The following is a 22,767-nucleotide window of genomic DNA, read 5'->3' on the forward strand; positions in this document are numbered from 1 at the left end:
GAGGGCTTCGGTCAGCAAGTCATGCCTTGTCTCATCGTGACATGCGCTTCAGTTTAATTTTATTTGCATCGCGCTTTTCTCAGAAGGCCGTCGTCACAAAATGACGCTTTATAGAGTAACAGAGGGGAAGTACCAGCCCTGAGCCCCCCCCGGATAGCGCATGAGGTAAAAACTTTTTTAACACTTCCAAGAAGAAGCGGGGAGGAACCCGGCGTGAGGGGGAGGCCGTCCTCCGCTGGTCAATCGGTTGTACTGCATGTGTCTTTCTACGGCAGCAAAACAAATCTTCCTTTTTTTCGTGTTGCGAAATGTCTCACCTATTTGCCAATTTCCAAAAAAAAAAAAAAGAGTATTTTGGTTCCGCCCATATTCCAGCACCCTCCCTGTCATTTGATCTGTGAAGTGGCTGTTGATTGGCTGCTTGAGGTTTCTGGCATGTTGCCTTCACCCGTCCGTGTTCTTTAGGTCTAGTGACGGAAGTCCTGAGGCTCGGCTCCATAGAACTTTGATCCCATTTGTCCTCTGCTTTTTACCCGTCCTAGTTACTTAGGAGCAGTCGGCAGCCACAGTGCAGTGCACGGGGCAGCAGTTGCTTGCTCAAGGGCCCAACCGCTGTGCAGATCTTAGCATGCCTACACCGGGGCTTGAACCATCAACCTTCCAGGCCCCGGTCGTGCACCGTAGCCACTCCACTTTTTACTTTTTACCTCTTTATGAACCCTAGGTGTCAGAGTAGGCGTGAAGCGTGAAAACTCCCGTACAAAGAACCATTTTACCCAACAAAGATAGGGTTCTTCAAACTAGATAGGGTTCTTCTGTGGAATCACAGGATTCCTATTGGAACCTTCTTTTCTTTTTTTTCTGATAGTGTAGGACAGAAATGCACAGTTGACAGACATGTGTTCGACTCCCTGTGCTGATCTTAATTGGAGGTGTTATTCGTAATGATTTGACAATGGACGCAGCCGGGCGTTCCATGGCGCAGTTTGATGAATGCCGGAAGTCTTATATGGGCCCATTCTGGAGAGAATCCAGAGGAGCCTAGCTGATGTCCTCAAGGTCATAATCTGCCCCTATGTCTCTAAAAGAAAAATATCTGTCTCCTGGGTGAGAACTAGAAGACTTCCTATTCCTATATTTTGTGACCTAATTTTTAATATTTCTGATTTATCGCATGATCTGTTCTTTGGATGAGACAGGATGTGGACTCGATAAAGATGCCCTGACACCACCCAAGACGATGCACGACAGCCATTATTGTAAGACAACACTCTTACGCTCTTCTTCCTCTTCACACAACAGAATGAGGGCTTTTAAAGTGGTAAAACTGGGGGGAAACCCCTAAGTAACTCCTACTAAGTGCATTGACAAGTGCATGAATCAGTGAGTCATGGCTTTGGTTTGACATCATGCACTGCAAAAAAGCATTTTTTGTCTTGTAATAAGACTTATGTTTTTATTTTTCCCTCTTGTTGTTCTAGCTTGTTTTAACTTACTGTTTTGCTTGACAAGTGACATTTTCTCATCCCATTGACAAATCTTGAAATGACTCAAACTTTCTCACCTCATTGGCAGTTCTGCTTTTGTCTCACTTAGCAAAAAAGTAATAGAAATATGATTTTAAGTCTAAATGTAAGACTAAGATACTCAGCTCGGGCCCTGTAAGCTGCTTGACAATACTGCTGATCTGTTGATAAATCAAGATTGTTTAAAACATGTATTTTAACTTCATGACTTTTTTTCCTTACACATATTTCAACACATTCTCTACTTTATTTTTCACAGAATGTTTTGTTTCACGCCTCACAGCAAGGAGGTCCTGGGTTCGAATACCCGTCGGCCGGGGCCTCTCTGTGCGGAGTTGGCATGTTCTCGCCGTGTCTGCGTGGGTTTCCTCCGGGTACTCCGGTTTCCTCCCACAGTCCAAAGACATGCAGGTTAGGCTGATTGGAGAGTCTCAATTGCCCGTAGGTATGAGTGTGTGAGTGAATGGTGTGTGTGCCCTGCGATAGACTGGCGACCTGTCCAGGGTGCATTCCTGCCTTTCGCCCAATGTATGCTGGGATAGGCTCCAGCCCCCCTGCGACCCTGTTCAGGATAAGCGGGTTCAGATAATGGATGGATGGATGGATGGATGGATGTTTAGGACCCCAGTGATGTCACCCCTCATTACATAGTTTATAAATTCAAAAGAATAATAATATCATAATATCATCGTTCAGTGTATGAAAAAATGCAGCATTAGTTATCTGACAGATTAAAAGTCCTGCAATGCTAATATGGGACTAATATTTACTCTTCACGACCTGCGCCGATATTCCCGAAACATTATCTTGCTCTGTACACTTACGACGTGTCTAATTAAGTGCAATTAGCAGCTTGTTACAATTCAGGGGATGCTAGTGTGATTGGAAAGGGAATCTAGGATACACCGGGCAGCCCCAGGACTGATCCCGAACCCTGATCAACAGTCGTTTTTGGGGGAAAGGCCGCCCCCTTCTGACAAATTCCAGCGGTCACTGTGAGGAAATTCTTTGGCGATTTAGAGGTGGAAATCGATTAGAAATTTGATTTGAATTACATAAAATGTATATCAGTATTGTAAATATGACAGAACAACAAAGAATGCACAACTAAACTTTGTGACTATGATGACAGCTTCTAGGTGACAGACTCACTTTTAGTAAGCTGGACAAACGTGAGAAAAAAATGTGAGAACCTGCCCCATTCAACCTCATCAATTCATATAATAATATCTTCATCAATCTCTGCAAACTAAAACGTCACAAAAATAAGAGAAAAGAGCCCTCATCTGTATCATCTCCAAAGCAATTTAGAGTTCCTCTATATTCCTTTTCCACACACTTGAAGTACAATACCAGTCAAAAGTTTAGACGCACCTTGCCCTTTTCTGCTTTTTCTGATTGATGACAGATGAAGTAAGACATCGAACAATTCACATGTGAATTCACATACCTCAGACCCTTGATGACTAAAAACCATTTAATCCTCAAATGTGTTCCATACTGTATCAGCATAATTTACCCACAGAGATCCAATTACATGCGATGTGGTTTTAGCATCGCTTGAGATATCCAGACTCTGGTGATGTTGATAGATTTCATGGCATTCAAATATATGCAACCAAACACATTTGACTTTATGTTAATTTGCCTCAAACATTGAAATGTATAAAAAGTGTTGTAATTGCTACATGGTAAAACAATGTATAAACGTATAAAAATAAAAACATTAATCAGAAAAATAACAAAAAAGGCTCCAAAATGTGTCCAAACTTTTGACTGGCACTGTACCTCAGCTCACAACTATTTAAGCCATATTTCGCCTTCTCCTTTTTGCCATTTACATTCCAGTAGTGCCTACTAGTATTCTATGCTCCGTATACTGTCATTCGCTTCTTTACCTCCTTTCTTTTGAGCTCACCTGTGAAGAACGGTAGAGGAAGTGTCATGGCTTGGGCTTGCATGGCTGCTTCTGGAGTGGGTTCACTAATCTTTATCGATGATGTAACCCATTGATGGTAGCAGCAGGATGACGTCTACATTTCCGCCAACTTACAGAGAAATGCATACAAACTACATTACTCGGAGGAACTTTATCACGCAGCAAGACATTGGCCCAAAACACCCTGCCAGCACAACAAAGGACTTCTTTAGGGAGAAACAGTGGAAGGTTTTAGACTGTCCATCACCGGACCTTGACCCAATTGAGCATGCATTTCACCTCCTGAAGTGGAGATTGAAGGGAAAAACCAACGAAACAAACAACAACTGAAAGAGGCTGCAGTGAAAAGCCTGGAAAAGCATCACAAAAGAAGAATGCCACAGTTTGGTGATGTCAATGGGTTGCCGGCTTGATGCAGTTATTGCAAGCAAGGGATATGCTCCCAAATATTAACTGTTATTTACTTTCATTTACTCTTTGTTCCATTGCTTTTGCTCAGGAAAATTGGGTGGTCTGATACCAGGAAATAAAAGCTGAGTGAAAATTCTGAACTCTTGTCTCGTGTTTATCTTTTTATCTAAGAATTAGGCACAGTCATCAGCTTAATCAGATATAGGCCCACGTAAAACGAAGTTACGGGTATTAAAAACTAAAAGTAGCATTAGGCCTGTCACCGCAGTTCTTTGGAAGTAGCCTAGCATAAGGAAGCCTTCCGCTTGAGGAAAAAGTGATTTATGGCAGTATCGCCAAGGCTAGACGACGGTTGGGCTTTTTGAAAGTCAAACATTCTTCTCGATAAATGACGTCTAAACCCCCCCTGATTGTTTCTATGGAGCACACAATGGGGTATTCATGGGACATTTGACAGCGGAAATGATGAGAGTTACCTAAGCATTTTTTTTTCCGCGCCTTGGTTTCCTTCCTGAAACGTTGCGAAAATTTGTTGCGCACCGCTAACATGGGAGAGAAAATAACGGGTCTCGGAGCGAGCAGGTAAAGCCGTTTTAATGTGAAATCGATTTAGTGCTGTGGCGGGTGAGTGAGGCAGATTTGTAAAATTTACGGGGGCAAGTGTCTTTTGTTTATTGCTTTAGTGTTTTCCGTGTTGTGAGTTTCGCGTGGAATGCAGGTTGTATTGCTAGAAATTGTTGTTTCAGAAGCGTGCGCAAGACCAAACTTGCATGGAGACGCTGCGCCGAAACGTCACATTTTGTAGCTCTTATCTAGGTCACATTGAGGTACCAGTAATTAAGATGATTATTAAGTTCCCCCATCAACTTCTTCCAGATTATTGAAATGAAAAGTCATGTGTAATATAGCCTTTGGCTATACGTTTCCTGGGAAGACACAAACTTAACCGAACTTACTTCTCAAGGCACACGACTTCGACACAACACCGTCGTCAATTAACATTAACATTTGTAATAATTTTCAGAATCTGATTTTTTTTTTTTTTTTGCTGAACAGAATTATATCTTGTAAAATTGTGTATGAAACAGTCTCTGCCTACTGGAGATCAGTGGAGTGTATAGCCTATTGAAAAAACAAACAAAAAAACACACCTTTCAGCTTATGTCATATCAATAAGTAGCATAAACAAGGCATTTCCCAGGGCTAAATTCAGGGTAATGTTGTTTTCAAAAACAGGCTACAAAAACAGGCTCACCTAGCCTTGGCTAGGTGAATATTAATATCGTTATGCAGTTGTTATTTTCTGATGTACGAAATGTAAAAAGCTACGTGTAGCCTACATTGGTAGACAAGTCAAATGACAGCCTACCAAAATGGAGTGAAACACCGTTAACGTAGAAAAACATAGAGGCTAGTTTGTTATCCTGTAAATCCAACCAGGTAGATTCCGTAAAATTTCGTAAATGATAAATAAATAAATAAATAACGGGGATGTCAGACGTAAGACTTATCACCACCAAATGTTAAATGCAACATTCACATACATTTTTCGCTTAACACATTATTTTCATGGATGTATCAACTACCATTTTTGTGAGAGGGGGTTTAATCAGAGTCGTACGATATACAGGTGCATTAAAAAAAAATTGAATATCGCTCATTTATTTCAGTCAACTTCCATTAATATACTTTGAAACAGAATTCTGCGAACAGCCAGATTACCTTCTGTGGCTTCCCCTCCTTGAGAAGGGTGTCAATGAGTGTCTTCTGGACAACTGTCAAGTCAGCAGTTTTCCCCATGATTGCCCGACCAAATATTGAGTGTAAAAATGAACATACTTTTCAGAAGGTCGACATTTTTGTATTATAAATCCTTTTTTTGATTGGTTTTTGAGAATATTTTGAGATACTACTAGCAACAAGCTGCTAATTGATTTTTTTTTCATGAGCTCTAAGAAGTAATCATAAAGATTAAAACAAAAAAAAAAGGCTTGAAATATTTCACTTTATGTGTAATGAATCTAGAATATATGAAAGTTTTTGAATTAAATTAGGGATTATTTCCACGATATTTGAGATGCACCTGTATAGCCCAGAAGAGGAAATATAAAGGAGGAAACATGACTGATTTGTTTTACCACTTACTCACAAAATAGTTTCTAAAAGCACTGCAGTATTACCACAAACACTTTAGTACTTTGTGTACTTTCGTGCACAGTTGATCTGAATACGTATGCTAGCTTGTTCCTGTTCCCTCCCATATGTCTGGTGCCCTGGGGTAAAATCCAGCTGTGACCAGCTTGAAATGTCCAATTACCCCTCTTTCAAAACCTAGCTTGAGCTGGTCAAACTATGTTGAGTATAGAGCTGGTCTGGTGGTCGGAAGGTTGATCCCGCCCTGGGTGTGTCGATGTGTCCCTGAACAAGACACCTAACCCCCAAATGCTCCTGACGAGCTGGTCAGTGCCTTGCATGGCAGCCAATCGCCATTGGTGTGTGAATGTGTGTATGAATGGATGAATAAGAAGCATCAATTGTACAGCGCTTTGGATAAAGGTGCGATATACATACCAACAATTTACCATTTACAAAGTAAATCAGTGTCTGAAGTGCATGATATATCTTTGTTCTCTAACGAGGTGCATGAGGGCGGTCTGTAGCGTAGTGGTTAAGGTAAATGACTGGGACACGCAAGGTCGGTGGTTCTAATCCTGGTGTAGCCGCAATAAGATCCGCACAGCTGTTGGGCCCTTGAGCAAGGCCCTTAACCCTGCATTGCTCCAGGGGAGGATTGTCTCCTGCTTAGTCTAATCAACTGTACGTCACTCTGGATAAGAGTGTCTGCCAAATGCCAATAATGTAATGTAAATGAGTCAGAGACATACACTCAATGAGCACTTTATTAGGTATTTAATTACACTTATCTTTTTTTTAAGACTTCTACTGCTGTAGCCCATCCACTTATCGCTGTGTTGTGTGTTCAGACGTCTGCTCCTGCTTCCTCAGGCCCGTCCCCTCTCCCCGCGCGCAGTGAGTGAGCCTCGCTCTTTCCGGCCCGGCTCCCGGCCCTCGCGATGAACGGCGCGGCGCGGGCGCGGCCCCGGAGCTGGGGGGAGTTCTGCGAGCTCCACGCCCTGGCGACGGCCCGCGACCTGGCCGCGCGGTACCGCGACTTCGCCCGCGCGCGCGGGCGGCACGACGTGGTGCCGGCCGACCGCTTCTCCCAGCACTTCAGCGGCCTCTTCCAGCAGCACTTCTGCAGCGAGGTGGCCCGGGAAGACCCGCCCCTAACGCCGCCCCCGTCCCCGCCCGGCCCCCTGGCCCTGCCTCAGGCCCCGTACCCACCCCCACCCGGCCCCCTGGCCCTGCCTCAGGCCCCGTACCCACCCCCACCCGGCCCCCTGGCCCTGCCTCAGGCCCCGTACCCACCCCCACCCGGCCCCCTGGCCCTGCCTCAGGCCCCGTACCCACCCCCACCCGGCCCCCTGGCCCTGCCTCAGGCCCCGTACCCACCCCCACCCGGCCCCCTGGCCCTGCCTCAGGCCCCGGCTCAGCCCCCACCCCCTCCTCTGGCCCCGCCCCCTCCCTCGCCGACCTCCTGGCGGATCCTGTCCCTCCCCGGGGTGCAGGGATGCCGGTACCCGGAGAAGCTGGGCCCGCAGGCGCTCCTGGCGCTTCTGGCTTCGAAGGTGGAGCCCCTGGCCCCCGCGGTGCCGCTGGGCCGGCGGCTGCCCCTGGAGCGCCCGCCCGCCGACCCCGTCCGCCATTTCGGGCCGCTGCTCGGCGGTCACGGCCGGCAGGGCGCCGCGTGCGAACGGACAGGAGGAGGAGGAGGAGTTTGGGCCTCTGACGGCTGGTACCCCACCGCCCCCCTGGCCCCGGCCCCGTCCCGGCCCCTCCTCTCCGTGGCCCAGATCCGCCGGGGCACGCGGGGGCTTCTGAAGAAGTGCCTAAGGGGGTCCGTGGGGCACGCCGGACACACCGCCGCCAAAGGGAGCCAGACCGGCCCCGCGGCGGGCCGCTGGCTGGACCGGCTGTCCTGCAGGTTTCGGCTGCAGAGGGCCCCGCTCGGGGCCGAGGGGCCCAGCAGCTGCAGGGAGGGCCTCCTGCGGTACCTGGTGGTACCCGATGGCGGGACGGACGGTCGCGCGGACTGGCAGCGCTGCCGCCTGCTGCTGTGGAGGGACCCCAAGGGCATTCTGGGACAGGGCTACCAGCTGCAGGTCTATGACCCGCCCAAGGTGGGTGCACCACCTGAGCCCAAACTCTGCCTGTCTGTCTGAGTGTATTTGGACAATTTCTGCTCTTTTGGTGTTCTGTATTCCTGCGCATTGGACTTGCAATGAAACGGTGAATACGAGGCTATTGTGCCATTGTCACCTTTAATTTGAGGGGATGTACATCGTTTTCATACATAGTTTCCCCCCCATTTTACCCAAAGTAATTGGACAGCTGGCCTCTCAGCTGTCTCCGAGTAGCCTGGTGTATAAGTGAAGGTATAAAGAAAGCTTTCAGTATCTACACTTGATTCTAGGCTTTTCGATAGCTTTTGGCGCGTGTGCTGTTTGGCGTTTGTCAGCGTTGGACCGCCAAGCTGTAACAATGAACGTCCAGGGCGACGTTATCAGGCTGAGAAATACGAAGGAAATAGTCAAGAGACGTAGGCCACGTGATAGGCTTACCAAAATCATCTGTTTTGTAAATTGCGAAGCGGTACCAAAGGGCCCTGAGGCGTGTGTTGCGTGCTGAATGTTGTGAAGGGCGAGCAAGCCTCTGGTGGGGCAGGGAGGCTCATTTCACAGAAAGAGGAAGCTGTCTGCTCACTGATAATTTTAGGGCCGCAGAGAAATTCACGAGGCGGAAGTCCTAACTTTAAAGATAGCCTGTGTGGACCGCACCGACGCTGCAGATAAAATCTGCAGGCCAAATTCGCAGAGCTGCTTTTTCAATTGAGTTTTTATGTATTGTCTAATATTTAAAATGTCCCTCCTTTACCAAAGTAGCACAGTGATTTCCAGTATTTTCTTCAGTAAGATTTCCCCTTTTAGAAGGGAAAGTTATTTAACTTAAACTTAAATTAACCATAAAAAAAAAAACATTATCAGATGCTTTCTGAGAATTGTCAAGTGCTTGCCGATAAAGGTTCTGAACCGCTGACACATGAACGTGGAGCTGATTCATCCATTCCCTTTTCTGGGTAGGGTGTCAGGGGAGGCTTTCTGAGTGAATACAATAGCGTAGGGAGCAGGGAAACGGGCAGAAGGCCATCGACTTTTCGAAGGAGGACGCGGGCAACGTCGAAATAGAAACTCTGTGTTTAAGCGCACACAATGAAATGAAATGAAAATTAAATTTCTTCTGAATTTCTCTTCTCTTTATGAAAACAAAATTCATAATTAGGAAAAAAAGGTGGACGTAGCGATTGGACTTGTTGAAGTGATGATGATGATGATGAGTTCAGTGTAAACCACCATGATAAGTCAGCCACCGTTCCCATGATAAGTCAGCCACTGTTCCCGTGATAAGTCAGCCACTGTTCCCGTGATAAGTCAGCCACCGTTCCCGTGATAAGTCAGCCACCATTCCCGTGATAAGTCAGCCACCGTTCCTGTGATAAGTCAGCGACCGTTCCCGTGATAAGTCAGCCACCGTTCCCACTCAATCACAGCGGATACTAGGCTTTTGCAGGTTCAGCTGTGCACGCAGGTCTAAAACAAAACCCTGCATCCACACTGGCCCTCTTTGGTTTAGATTGCCCACCTTTGTCCTAGAAGCACCATTTAAAAAGCCCCCACAAAAAAAGTAATTTGCTCAAAATGTATTTTATAAGCGATAGGCTCATATAAGGCTTCTCAGAGTACGAACGCTCATCTAGGCCCGGTTTAGCTTTTTATGGTTATAACGGATAAGGGTAGGGATATGAATAGGTGGGGGGGGTTACTTGCCAGAGTGGTTCTGGATCTTCTGGGGGGGACATTAGTTCAGGAGTCTGTCAGATGGAGGGTTGCCAGTTTGATCCTCCGCCTTGGGTATCTTACTGTCCCTGAGTAAGACACCTAACCCCTAATTGCTCCCAACAGTCTGGTCTGTGCCTTGCAAGGCAGCCTATCGCCGTTGGTGTGTGTGAGTGTGTGTGTGTGTGTGTGTGTGTCTGGGTGTGGGTGAATGAATGAATGGGCGAACGAGGGGAATGAATTATGAAACCACTTTGGCTGCATGAATGCAGTCCGTTTATCGCTTCAACATGCCGGAGTGGGGAATGTTCCGGACCTTGACCGTGTTATCGTCGATCTTCCAGGGCTTCAGTCCCAAGCTGACGGCCAGGTGCTCGGACATCGCCGAGGTGCGTCGCTGCAGCCGTCTGGAGATGCCCGACAACGTCAACACGTTCGTTTTAAAGGTGCGAGGGCGAGCTAACCAACCGCTCGGTTCACCAGCCAGTTATTTTACATTTTGCACCTTTCCAGCGTTTCATTTTAGGTCCTGATATCCGTACAAAGGTGTTTCTTTGGCTTTAATAACCAAAAACAGTCTCTATCCAGCGCCTTTCTTGAGCTTTACCAAGAACAGGCGACTGTGTCTTCAAGGCTCATTGATATCAACGATCCTCTGTTCTGATTGGTTAACTAGCTGGCCAGCGCCACAATTAACTGAAAGCTGTCCCTGCTGAACACTTTTGGATTTATTCAAGCTATATGAATTAGGCCGTGCCGAAGGCCGACATATCCAAACCAGTGTATACTTCTGACGCCATGAAGTTGCGGAAGTCCAACGGACTTTTAAATACACTGTTTCTTAATACGGATTGTGTACATTTATTTGGGGACTGTGCTTTTTGATACTCAGTGTTTTTATACCACCTACAACTCTTTTGTAATCCAAATAGCAAGGAAAATGACATTTTCCACAATATGGGGTATTTAAATGAGACAATTTAGCAGACTTTCTGTTATATAGATATATGTTGTTTTTTTTCCACACACACACACTCACACACACACACACACACACACTCACACACACACTCACACACACACACACACACACTCACACACACACACTCACACACACTCACACACTCACACACACTCACACACACACACTCACACACACACACACTCACACACACACACACACACACACACACTCACACACACACACTCACACACACACACACACTCACACTCACACACACTCACACACACACACACACACACACACACTCAGACTCACACACACTCACACACACACACTCACACACACACACACACACACACACACACACACACTCACACACACACACACACACACACACACACTTACACACACACTCACACACACACATACACACACACTCACTCACACACACACACACACACACACACACACAAACAGAAGTAAAATAATCACACACTCATTCTGACATCCTTCCACCGTGTCTTGCGTCTCTCACCGCAGGTTAATCAGTACTCCGGCAGTTTTATATTTGAAACTGATAATGATCAGCAAGTCAGCTCCTGGACAGCAGAGATCAACAAATGCATCAACACTGGGTGAGCAATGACTTCTGGGAATGCTAATCGGTCTGATTTTTCCCTTCGTTATTGGGACATCACTGCGAGTGATTTTTGGTAAAGATCAAACAGCAAAATGCTGTCTCACGGGAATGCCACGTAAATAAATGCCTGCTTAATGTCATAACATGCTTAAAATAACCTGGCTTGAGCTGTTTTGTTTTCCAGCAGTGTGTGTTTGTGTGTGTGTGTGTGTGTGTGTGTACAGTTTTGCAGATGTGTGGAAGTGTGCGTCCGTGTCGGTCGGGTTAAGCAGGAGGGCCGGGCAGAGATTTCTCCCCCTCGTTGAGTTACTCAGGCGTAGCAACAATAGCGTCGCTTCATTTCCAAGAATTACAGGCCCGGCTTCCTGCCCACGACCGTGTCTTTGTGCGCCGCGCAGGACTTCCTCCTGCCCAAGGGGCACCCCCTCCTACTTTACCCCTCCCCTCCCCCCCTGTCCCGAACGCAGACTAAATAAAGCACAGCCACAAAAAAAAACTGCTTTTGAGTTTTTGGTCGCTAGTTGACTGGTTCAGACCATCTCCCAGCTTGACATGGTTTGACCAGCTCAAGCTGTGTTGTGAAACAGCTGGTAGCTCAGATAAGCCACCTGGTAGGGTAGACCAGATCAAACTCAGCCAGACCAGCTTCATGACCAGCTTGGCCAGGCTGGTTGACTAGCTCATACCCTGCTAGGCCAGTTTATGACCAGCTTGACCACACCAAGCTGGCATGGCTGGATTTTACAGCTGAAATGACACCATGCTGAACATACAATAGTGCTGTGACTGCAGCCTATTGTGCTGCTGTTGTTATGGTTACTTTACTGGGACCCGCAAGGTCGGCGGTTGGGTCCTTGAGTAAGGCCCTTAACCCTGCATTGTTCTAGGAGAGGATTGTCTCTGCTAAAAGTGTCAGCCAAATTACATGTAATGTATTTAACATCAGTTCTGGGGGACCCCCTGTGTATGCTGGTTTTCATTCCAACCACAATATTGCATTACATTACATTAATGGCATTTGGCAGACGCTCTTATCCAGAGCGACGTACAGTTGATCAGACTAAGCAGGAGACAGTCTTCCCCTGGAGCAATGCAGGGTTAAGGGCCTTGCTCAAGGGCCCAACGGCTGTGCGGATCTTATTGTGGCTACACCGGGGATCGAACCACGGACCTTGCGTGTCCCAATCATGTACCTTAACCAGGCCGCCCTGTATTGCAATCTCACAATTTTAATAAGCTGTTACATTTTCTTAATTAGGTGCTCATGTTTAGAGTAATTATTTGCCCTCTTAAAGGTACAATTTAAGGATTATAAACACAGGCAGAGGGTGAGTCAACATACTAGTGAGCCTTTGTCAATGATAGGAAGGGATTTACAATGCTGTTGTAACAACGTTTTAACACAAAAATCTTACATACCATTACAGCCATTTTAGAAAAGGCGATGCACGCTATTAAAGATAAGACCCGTGTTGACGTTGTGCTTGTTGTGCAGGCTGGACGGCTCGGACATGGAGCACATTCCCTCCCTGCCAGACGATGCGCTTGCCCTCGCCAGCAGAGGCCGCTCTGAGTCTCTACGTCCAGGTGAGGCCCAGACTAAGGCGGTTTGTCTCGGCGCAATAACGCGCACAAAAAAAAAAAAAGAAGGACGGTAACACTTTACTTGAGCCCCACGTCGTAAGGCTGACATAACAGATGATGCTAGGTTATGTCAAATGACAAGTGTTATGTTATGACAGATGTTACTGTCATATGGTTTACCAATAAAAGTACGACGGTTTAATTTTTTGTGACAGGTGTCATGTGTATGACAGTGTTATGACAGCCTTACAGTGTGGGGTTCAAGTAAAGAATCTTATCAATTTATAATCATAGCCAATGTTTCCACCTCCACAGCACACCCTGGAATCTATCTGGAGGTAGCTGGTGGCGCTGGTGCCACTAACGTTTTCAACTGGTGGCACAGTCAGAAAGTTTAGTGGCGCCCTGCTTAGCCTCATCAACAAAGTCGCTTCGGATAAGAGCGTCAGCTAGATAACTGCAGTGTGACTGTAATGTCTATCCCCCCCCCAGGGACACCGCGTCTCCCCGTGTCAGGGCAGACCCTTCGGCAGCCAGACGGCCTCCTGACCCCCTACCCATGGTTCCACGGGGCGATTTCGCGGGTGACAGCGGCCCAGCTGGTGCAGGCGTCGGGGGGTGAGGGCCACGGCGCGTTCCTGGTGCGGCAGAGCGAGACGCGGCGTGGGGACTACGTGCTCACCTTCAACTTCCTGGGCCAGGCTAAGGTACCGCTAGCGCACTGTGTCAGGGCCAGGCTAAGGTACCGCTAGCGCACTGTGTCAGGGCCAGGCTAAAGTACAGCTAGCGCACTGTGTCAGGGCCAGGCTAAGGTACAGCTAGCGCACTGTGTCAGGGCCAGGCTAAGGTACAGCTAGCGCACTGTGTCAGGGCCAGGCTAAGCTACAGCTAGCGCACTGTGTCAGGGCCAGGCTAAGGTACAGCTAGCGCACTGTGTCAGGGCCAGGCTAAGGTACAGCTAGCGCACTGTGTCAGGGCCAGGCTAAGCTACAGCTAGCGCAGGGCGTCAGGGCCAGGCTAAGGTACAGCTAGCGTACTGTGTCAGGGCCAGGCTAAGGTACAGCTAGCGTATTGTGTCAGGGCCAGGCCAAGGTGCGGCTAGCGTATTGTGTCAGGGCCAGGCTAAGGTATGGCTAGCGTATTGTGTCAGGGCCAGGCTAAGGTATGGCTAGCGTATTGTGTCAGGGCCAGGCTAAGGTATGGCTAGCGTATTGTGTCAGGGCCAGGCTAAGGTATGGCTAGCGTATTGTGTCAGGGCCAGGCTAAGATACGGCTAGCGTATTGTGTCATTGTGTCAGAGTACGGCGTCAGGGCCAGGCCCTGAGTAACTAGTCCGGGTTGTAACTCCACCTCCTTGCTCTTCGGGCAGCACCTGCGGCTTAGTCTGACGGAGTGGGGCCAGTGCCGGGTGCAGCACCTGAACTTCTCCTCGGTGTTGGATATGCTCAGCCACTACCGCGTGCACCCCATCCCCCTGGAGTGTGCCTCCAGCCAAAACATCACCCTCTCCAGCTACGTGGCGGCTAGCTCTGCCCCCTCAGGCAAGGACGCCCCCCTCACCTCGACATATATTGTCAAAGCAGTCGATGCATGGGCAGATGTAGCAGGGTTAGCTCGGCTAAATGCAGGAAAGCGAAGACACCCCTTGAATTCACAATAACTTCGTTTTCCCTTGGCTAAGCTGACGTGTAACACATTTGTGTAAGAAATGTTAGGATGAGTGAGAGATCAAATCCCACCTTGGATCCAGGCAAATCTGTAACCCGTTTCGCAAATGTATGCATTATTGCTGCTCTCATATTCATTGCAACACGTAACGTGTAATTATGTTCTCAATAAGGTCAAAATATTTGCAGTATATTGTTTTTCTATAAGGGCTGCAGTGTGTATCTGTTTCCAGGTCAGAGGTCAGAGGGTATAGTTCTTCCATAAGGGGTACTGTGCATGTCTGTTTCCAGGTCAGAGGTCAGAGGGTATTGTTCTTCCATAAGGGGTACTGTGCATGTCTGTTTCCAGATCAGAGGTCAGAGGGTATTGTTCTTCCCTAAGGGGTACTGTGCATGTCTGTTTCCAGGTCAGAGGTCAGAGGGTATTGTTCTTCCATAAGGGGCACTGTGCATGTCTGTTTCCAGGTCAGAGGTCAGAGGGTATTGTTCTTCCATAAGGGGCACTGTGCATGTCTGTTTCCAGGTCAGAGGTCAGAGGGTATTGTTCTTCCATAAGGGGTGTTGTGCGTGTCTGTTTGCAGGTCAGAGGTCGGACAGCCCTGCGGTGCTGGTGCCGTTCTGCCTCCACCGCTGGAGTTCGGAGCCCAGCCTGGCCCGCAGCGACCCGCCCCCTACACTGGCCCCGCCCCCCGGCCCCGCCCCGGTCCCGGGGCGCCCGGGCGAGGCCCTGCACAGGAGCGCGTCCGTGGGCCGCCGACCCCTGCAGCTGCACCCTAACCTCCGGCCCCCCCCGCTGGACCCCACCTACGAGCTGGAGCCCCTGAGCAGGGCCCGCAAGCGTGCCGTGGACAACCAGTACATGGCCATGTGAGAGGGAGGGGCCGGGCCCGGAGGGAGGGCTCTCTGTAGAGCGGCAGGCAGGATGGAGGGGTCTCTATAGAGCAGCAGGAGCAGGATGGAGGGGTCTCTATAGAGCAGCAGGAGCAGGATGGAGGGGTCTGTGTAGCGCAGCAGGCAGGATGGAGGGGTCTCTATAGAGCGACAGGCAGGGTGGAGGGGTCTCTATAGAGCAACAGGCAGGGTGGAGGGGTCTGTATAGAGCGGCAGGACCAGGAGGGAGGGGTCTCTATAGAGCAGCAGGCAGGATGGAGGGGTCTCTATAGAGCGGCAGGCAGGGTGGAGGGGTCTCTATAGAATGGCAGGAGCAGGAGGGAGGGGTTAACTAATATCCAGATGGGCAGAATATTCAATATGAGTCATGGAAACACATTCTTACAGTCTAACCATATTCTGAACCAGCAAGCCTCATCATGGGTTAACAGTGTTGAGTCACTGAAACCCTGCTATGTGACTACACCTCCTACCGGGAACTGACATCTACATATTCCATAAATCATTCGCTACATTGCTCTCACGATGAACCCAAACAATCTTGCTACTAAGTGGCGACTAGACACAATACTGTCTGACAGTTATGGAAAGCAGGAGCAATGGCATTTCTGGACCCTCTGCTTTCAGCAACAGCGGTATCTTTTAAAATGTTGCCGTGAAAATGTTGAGGTATGGATGAGAATGGTTGTTAGCAGTAGAGCGACTTTGTAAAAGTGCAACAAGAAAAAAGAAAAAAGCAAGCAGAAAAAGCAAGCAGGCAATGCAATTACAGTCCTGAGACACTGCCATTACTATATGTACTGGAAAACCAGTGGCTGCTTGATGTTGCAGTTAGGGGTCATGAATTTATAGGAGGAAAGCACAACGCATTCTTTTACGTGATGTGTTCCCAATTGGCTGATCAGAGCAGAGCAGTTTGCATTTCATTTTATCTTCATTCTGCAGTCAGACAACTGAAATTTGCAAACCTCAGCCATCGACGTCAGAAGCGAGCTGTGTTCGTTCAAGCTAGCAGTCCGCTAGCAAAAACCCAGCTGGCAATTTGCTACACTACAGTGCTCAGCTCGCCGACCGCATTCCTGAGGAGGAGGAGAGCTCAAAACTGACAGGCCTACGAGGCAACGAGAGTCTCAGTCAGAAGACCAGGACTGGTTAAATAAGGTGTGTAAGCCGGCGTCCACAGCTGCCCGTCACAGGGCAGGCTGGACACCCAGAGAAGAATACTTTAGAGAGTTTGGAAAGCGCGGTTACAACCGTGGTAGCGCACCTGCCCTCCCGTGTTGCCTGAGGTTTATTTCCCCGTGCAGTTTCGCATGTCGTCCACCAGAGGGCAGTACAACCGGTCGAGCCTGTGCTGGCAGATTACATGCACGCAGTTGACCACAGGGGGGTCACTGTTGAGCAATGAGTCGGGGGATATCCGGCCAGTTATACTGATGGGAGGGATAAATATTATACCCACACACTCTTTCAGAACTCTCGGTGATCTGTATGCAAATTAACTATGTTTAGACCTACAGGGTTATAATCTTCTCCTGGCTCGAAACACGTTGTTCATTTTTGTTCATTGTTCACCAGGAGCCCTGACATATTGTATGTTATTTTCGCCTCTTATTGCAACTCTTATTGCCCTGAAGCTATGCGCGTTAGCTATGACCAATATGACTACTATTGCACACGAGACATTAGCTAAGGGAAAGCAGCATCACCTGGGACGCCAAACTACCTCATTCGCATTTGAGAAAACGGCTCAGAAACTAGGGGAGTCTATTCAGAGGAGGGGTCCTACAGGCCTGCAGGCTTCAAAAACATAAAAACATGGTGTTTCATACGATTCAGGACATTTCCTGTTCTTGAAAGCATATTGACATGATTTGACTGAATTATATCCTGCGTGTATTTGAATGTAAACAAAATTGGCAATACCTTATGGATTATGTTTAAAAAAAAAATTAGTTTCTTGTTTTGAAACTCTGAGAATGTAATCACATATTTATCTGTTTAAGCTTACCTGTAGGTTTGGGTTTGAAATTGAACTCAGTAGCTCAATCTGGCACATGACAAACTGAGCAGTGTGCGCTCTCCCTGCTAAATAACAGAGTTAATGCCCAGCTGTAGGTGTGTTTAAATTTAAAGTAGTACTGTCCTCTCAATATATGAATTAGCTGTGCAGTGTACATTGTTCTGGACACCACCAAAGACTTTCTGCGGCAGTGGTGGCACATTCAGAGACTTTGTGTGGCAGATTATTAATATCAAAATGACTAATGTAATTCCCGTGTGATATTTATACTGTTAATAGATTATAGATTGTATTTCTATCTATTTATTATAGTAGAAAATCAGGAATAAGCACAAATATTTATTATTATTTTTATGGTTGAGCAATGTACCTACTTTATATAAGATTGTGTATAATGGTAAATGTAGCTCAAGACTATATACATTACATTATATTATTGCCATTTGGCAGATGCTCTTATCCAGAGTGATGTACAGTTGATTAGACTAAGTAGGAGACAATCCTCCCCGGAGCGATGCAGGGTTAAGGGCCTTGCTCAAGGTCCCAGCAGCTGTGCGGATCTTATTGTGGCTACACCGGGGATTAGAACCACCGACCTTGCGTGTCCCAGTCATTTACTTTAACTACTACGCTACAGGCCGCCCACATATATAGAATATAATGAGACATAAAATATAAATATAATAATATTGATTATCTGAAACATTAATCAAATTAGTATATACAAGCAAGTCAGTAAATATTAGTATTAGTATATACAATAGTTAGGAGTCTAACATTGTTGCAAATACAGTCTCAGTTGAAAATACAATTATTTCAAATGCTTTAATGTAATTGTTTGTTTTTAACTTCTTTGTCACCTTTGTTTTTATTATAAATGGTTTTTACCCTCATGTATTGCATTTCTGTTTCGGAACTTTGTTCTTTGAGCTGATTGTTTCTTTGTATTAATAAATATGTCCATCCATCCATCCATTATCCTAACCGGCTTATCCTGAACAGGGTCGCAGGGGGGCTGGAGCCTATCCCAGCATACATTGGGCGAAAGGCAGGAATACACCCTGGACAGGTCGCCAGTCCATCGCAGGGCACACACACCATTTACTCACACACTCATACCCACGGGCAATTTAGACTCTCCAATCAGCCTAACCTGCATGTCTTTGGACTGTGGGAGGAAACCAGAGTACCCGGAGGAAACCCACGCAAACACGGGGAGAACATGCAAACTCCACACAGAGAGGACCCGGCCGACCGGGATTCGAACCCCAGACCTCCTTGCTGTGAGGCGGCAGTGCTACCCACTGCACCATTAATGTAAAATGTATAGTATATTTATTTAGGACCTTTCATTGAATTATTTTTGAAAGAATCTTATCTGTACAGAATGTTATACAGGTGCCTAAAACCTTTGCACAGTACTGTATATCATCAGTTCTACATTTAGAGAAACTTTTTGGCCACTTAGCAAATTTCTCATCCAGTGCACTCAATCTACTTATGCAATATTAAGCAAGTGGGTGGTTTCGGACATGGCCTAGTGCTGGGATCTTGGACTTTTGGTCGGGTTGCCATTCAGGCGTTTTCAATTTTCAGTTTTTAGCAGGATGCCGTAGACTTCTTGTCTCACTGGCCCAGTGGCCTGTTTCAGTGTGTTTAGCGGTGCACTTCGCCCCTAGACCACAGAACTTCTAACAGGAACAGCTAACTAAACTGTGAAATAAGGAGTAGCTGGTCCAGCTGTAATGCAGAGGTTTACAGGCCAGCTAAGCGCACTGCAGTCGAGTTACTGTCCATTACAGATTCTGTGGAGCCGAAGAGTCCCTGACGTTCTGACCAAGGTCACAAGCTGTCTCTCTCAGTCTGTTCATCTAATAATCGCCCATAATTAACTGGCTGAATAAATTCTCTCTCCACCTTCGCGTTCTCCCGTAGGGTGTTAGTATTCCCTATACGTGTCAGCAGACACACTCTCCGGAGTGTCTTTCACGGCTTCTGTTTTCCACACCAGCCATTTGCTGAAGAATCACATTACATTACAGTTATTTAGTGGATTATTTTTAGCCAGTGCGACAGTTGATTAGACTAAGCAGGGGCCAATCTCCCCTGGAGCAATGTGGGTTTAAGGGCCTTGATCAAGGTACCAACGGCTGCACTGATCCTAGTGTGGCTACCCTAGGACTTGAACCACCACCCAACCTTAGCCAATAGGCTATAGGCTGCCCCAATCACTTAAGTACTATGGCTGCACCGTCACTTCCAAGTCAAAATGTATTACTTTGCAGTTACAAGCCTAGTTCTCTAATCATTATATTATACTGCCACCCAGTGTCACCTTTCAGCAGGCTTCATCCTGGGAAGAGCTGTGTGTGTGTGTGTGTGTGTGTGTGTGTGTGTGTGTGGGGTGTGTGTGTGTGAGAGATTTTAATGGAGTGGCTGCTTATCGTCTGAGCTCAGAGTAGGAGTTCTTGTCATACCAGATTCTTTAGATACCAAAATAAGAACCTGTTCATTACAGGAATCAAATTTGCAGACTGGTGACAACTACTGGTCATGCACAGAACTGCAGATAACACCCTCTTCCTGCCTTGCGTGTCCTAGTCATCTGTGTGCATTAAGTAAAAGTCCTCCCCAGCATTTTGTTCCAACCACCTTTTTTCTAATTATTAGTCACATTACATTACATTACATTACATTAATGGCATTTGGCAGACGCTCTTATCCAGAGTGACATACAGTTGATTAGACTAAGCATGAGACATACAGGGTTAAGGGCCTTGCTCAAGGGCCCAACGGCTGCGCAGATCCTCGGGATTAGAACCACCGACCTTCCATGTCCCAGTCCTTTACCTTAACCACTGCGCTACAGGCCGCCCTGTGTATATGTGATACAAAATGTGAGGTGGAGTGGTGGAAAATCTGTGTGTGTTAAGTAAAAGTCCTCCCCAGCGTTTTGTTCCAACCACGTGGATTTGTTGTCTAATTGCTGAGTTCATGAGTGGACTTTTACTTTCTGAACCCTGGACCTTCCACTGCCCGAACAAGCTCACCTGGCAAGAGGCATGTTCTGGAATCCAGGGATTTTAATGCTGTGAACATCTACTTTCTTCACCATAGACATTTTAATTTAGCAACATTCAAGTAGCGTGACTGGATAACCCATGGCATAATTGCTGTATTGTAATTAAATAACTCTACAACACAGCAGTATTTTTTTTATTGTATTTAATTATGATATAATGTTAAAATATTTATGTCCAAAAAGGAGAGTGAAGTTATGTGTCAAGTTATGTGTCATTCAAAGGTACATTGTAAGGCATGTTGATCAGGGCTCCCTCCGCTCTTGTTGGGAGAGTTAATGTTGAATACATGGTCTGCCCACTCGCATGTACAATCTTAAGATTCGTACTATTTTTGTTCTTGAATTAATTGTATCGCATACTTTGGCAATTCATTGGCAGAAAAGTTTAACATCGCGTTTATGGATTGTCAAATGCAGTGTTCTTCTTGGACGCTCAGACTTGCCGTATTTGCGGCTTGAATTTGTCCTTCGCTGTTTTTCCCAGGCGGATGGAGGATCAAAAATGTCGGTGAAAGGGGGTGGAATGAAAAGGTTTTATTTTAACACTGTCTTATCCCTTGCTCGATCTTTGGCAGCCCAACAACAGGCTCCAGAAGAAAAGGTGAGTGATTAGGTGTGATTTGCCCCATTTGGCAACTCGGTAGAGTATTTGTGTTTCATGGTATCCTTCCCCCTTCAAACACCGACTGTAACCTGAATTCTGATAGATGCTTGCTTGCCATACATTTATACCAACCGTAGTTCATGTCTTGCTAAAACTGTTTTTTTTTTTTTAAACGTTGTATATCCGTATGTAAATGAAAAATAAATCAGGGATAGTAAACTAACGGTAGGTTACTTTACGATTTACAAGGCAAATCGTCGTGTAGGGTCAGCCGTACAACTACTGTACGTGTAAGGTAGCTAACATTAGACTAGCTTGATGGTCAGCTGTCACTGACAGCTAGGTTAGACTAATGCAATTCCGTACAGCAACATACAAATTAACTATCCCGCTAACTCGCCGACTGTTTCCAGACTTTGTTGCCTGCGCACAGCGATGACAATCGACTGTATGTGTAAAACGTTTCACGATGTGACGGATTGCTAGAACCTCCGCTGTGTATCGAGTGTCTCTGCTGTAACTTACATTAGTTTGATCAGAACGCGTCAGATGATAACGTTGGTCTAGCTAATTTATCTGACGTTGGCTGTGTTGTGATCTTAGGTAAAGAAACTACAATGCATGTGCCCGGTGGACTTTCGTGGCGTCTTTCAGCTGGACGAGCGGCGCAGAGACGCCGTGATCGCCCTAGGCATCTTCCTGGTCGAGTCTAAATTACAGGTGCAGTACTTTTATATTCACGGTAACCGTATTACCTCTGCTCGGCGGTGGAGCGGTTACGCAATGACTGCTGTCAGGTTTAGTGACGGTTGTTTCTTGCAGCACAAGAAAATAATCCTACCCTACCTACTGGCCCTGTTGAAAGGACTGCCTCGCGTACAATGGATCGAGGAAAACACCGAACGGAAAGCCAGGGGTAAAAACACAAACATATAACTTATAACCTAGCGTAGTAGCTGTTCATTATTGTGCAAAACGGCAGTCCCATTCATCAAGAATCTTCTTACCGTGCACCAGATATGAATGATAACTTTTAATTTATTTATAAGTTTTCATAATGCAAAATGTGCTGCTTTTGTGTGAGGACAGTGTGCTTGCTTTTTGTTTTTTGCACATGTAGGGCAAGTGTCTTTGTCTTTTACTGTTTTACTGCAGATGTTCTCCCAGTTCCAGAGAATTTCTGCTTTTGCCTGGTCACTCTACTGTCGGATGTGGCACAGAGAGACGAGAACTCGCGAAGCCAGGTGAGTCCTTTTTGCGGGAGAACGCACCAGTCACTTCTGTAAACACTGTGCCCCCCCCCCCCCTTTTTCTTTTTTGTTTAAACCCTGAAAATGAGAGAAGGGGTAGCTCCGTGTCTCAGGTGGTAGTTTTGTAGTTTTGCTTGTCTTTCCCAGCAGGCGAGTAGCCCGCAGACGTCATCCTGTGGACGTCACGTGTTAACGCCTGTGGTGCACATTTTTTGAATGCCACATCGGCTTT

The 22,767-nt window shown here is 46.8% G+C and overlaps 2 protein-coding genes across 3 annotated transcripts in view; both read left to right on the plus strand.

Moving 5' to 3' along the window:
- Positions 1-6,950: 6,950 nt before the first annotated feature.
- On the plus strand, positions 6,951-15,750 carry LOC133141613 (SH2B adapter protein 3-like). The gene is made up of 7 exons (XM_061262178.1): positions 6,951-8,117; positions 10,175-10,276; positions 11,335-11,429; positions 12,930-13,021; positions 13,511-13,725; positions 14,388-14,549; positions 15,272-15,750. The coding sequence occupies exons 1-7, from the start codon at positions 6,951-6,953 to the stop codon at positions 15,554-15,556; spliced, it is 2,118 nt and encodes a 705-aa protein (XP_061118162.1). The 3' UTR covers positions 15,557-15,750.
- A 5,407-nt stretch (positions 15,751-21,157) lies between these two features.
- The window catches only part of pi4kaa (phosphatidylinositol 4-kinase, catalytic, alpha a), a 50,141-nt gene continuing 48,531 nt past the window's right edge, over positions 21,158-22,767 (plus strand). For both annotated transcript variants that reach the window (XM_061262559.1, XM_061262560.1), the window contains exons 1-4: positions 21,158-21,282; positions 21,889-22,005; positions 22,108-22,201; positions 22,441-22,529. In XM_061262559.1, coding sequence (XP_061118543.1) covers positions 21,184-21,282; positions 21,889-22,005; positions 22,108-22,201; positions 22,441-22,529 — 399 coding nt within the window. In that variant the 5' untranslated portion in view covers positions 21,158-21,183. The remainder of the gene's footprint in view (positions 21,283-21,888; positions 22,006-22,107; positions 22,202-22,440; positions 22,530-22,767) is intronic.

The sequence above is a fragment of the Conger conger genome, chromosome 12 (assembly GCF_963514075.1).
Source record: "Conger conger chromosome 12, fConCon1.1, whole genome shotgun sequence".
NCBI lineage: Eukaryota > Metazoa > Chordata > Actinopteri > Anguilliformes > Congridae > Conger > Conger conger.

What these genes read in the sequence shown, in the direction of transcription:
- LOC133141613 (XM_061262178.1), top strand. Translation starts at nt 6,951, where the DNA reads ATGAACGGCGCGGCGCGGGCGCGGCCCCGGAGCTGGGGGGAGTTCTGC. An exon ending in AACAAATGCATCAACACTGG is followed by an intron (nt 11,430 to 12,929) that starts GTGAGCAATGAC and finishes CTTGTTGTGCAG; the next exon opens with GCTGGACGGCTCGGACATGG. An exon ending in CTCTGAGTCTCTACGTCCAG is followed by an intron (nt 13,022 to 13,510) that starts GTGAGGCCCAGA and finishes TCCCCCCCCCAG; the next exon opens with GGACACCGCGTCTCCCCGTG.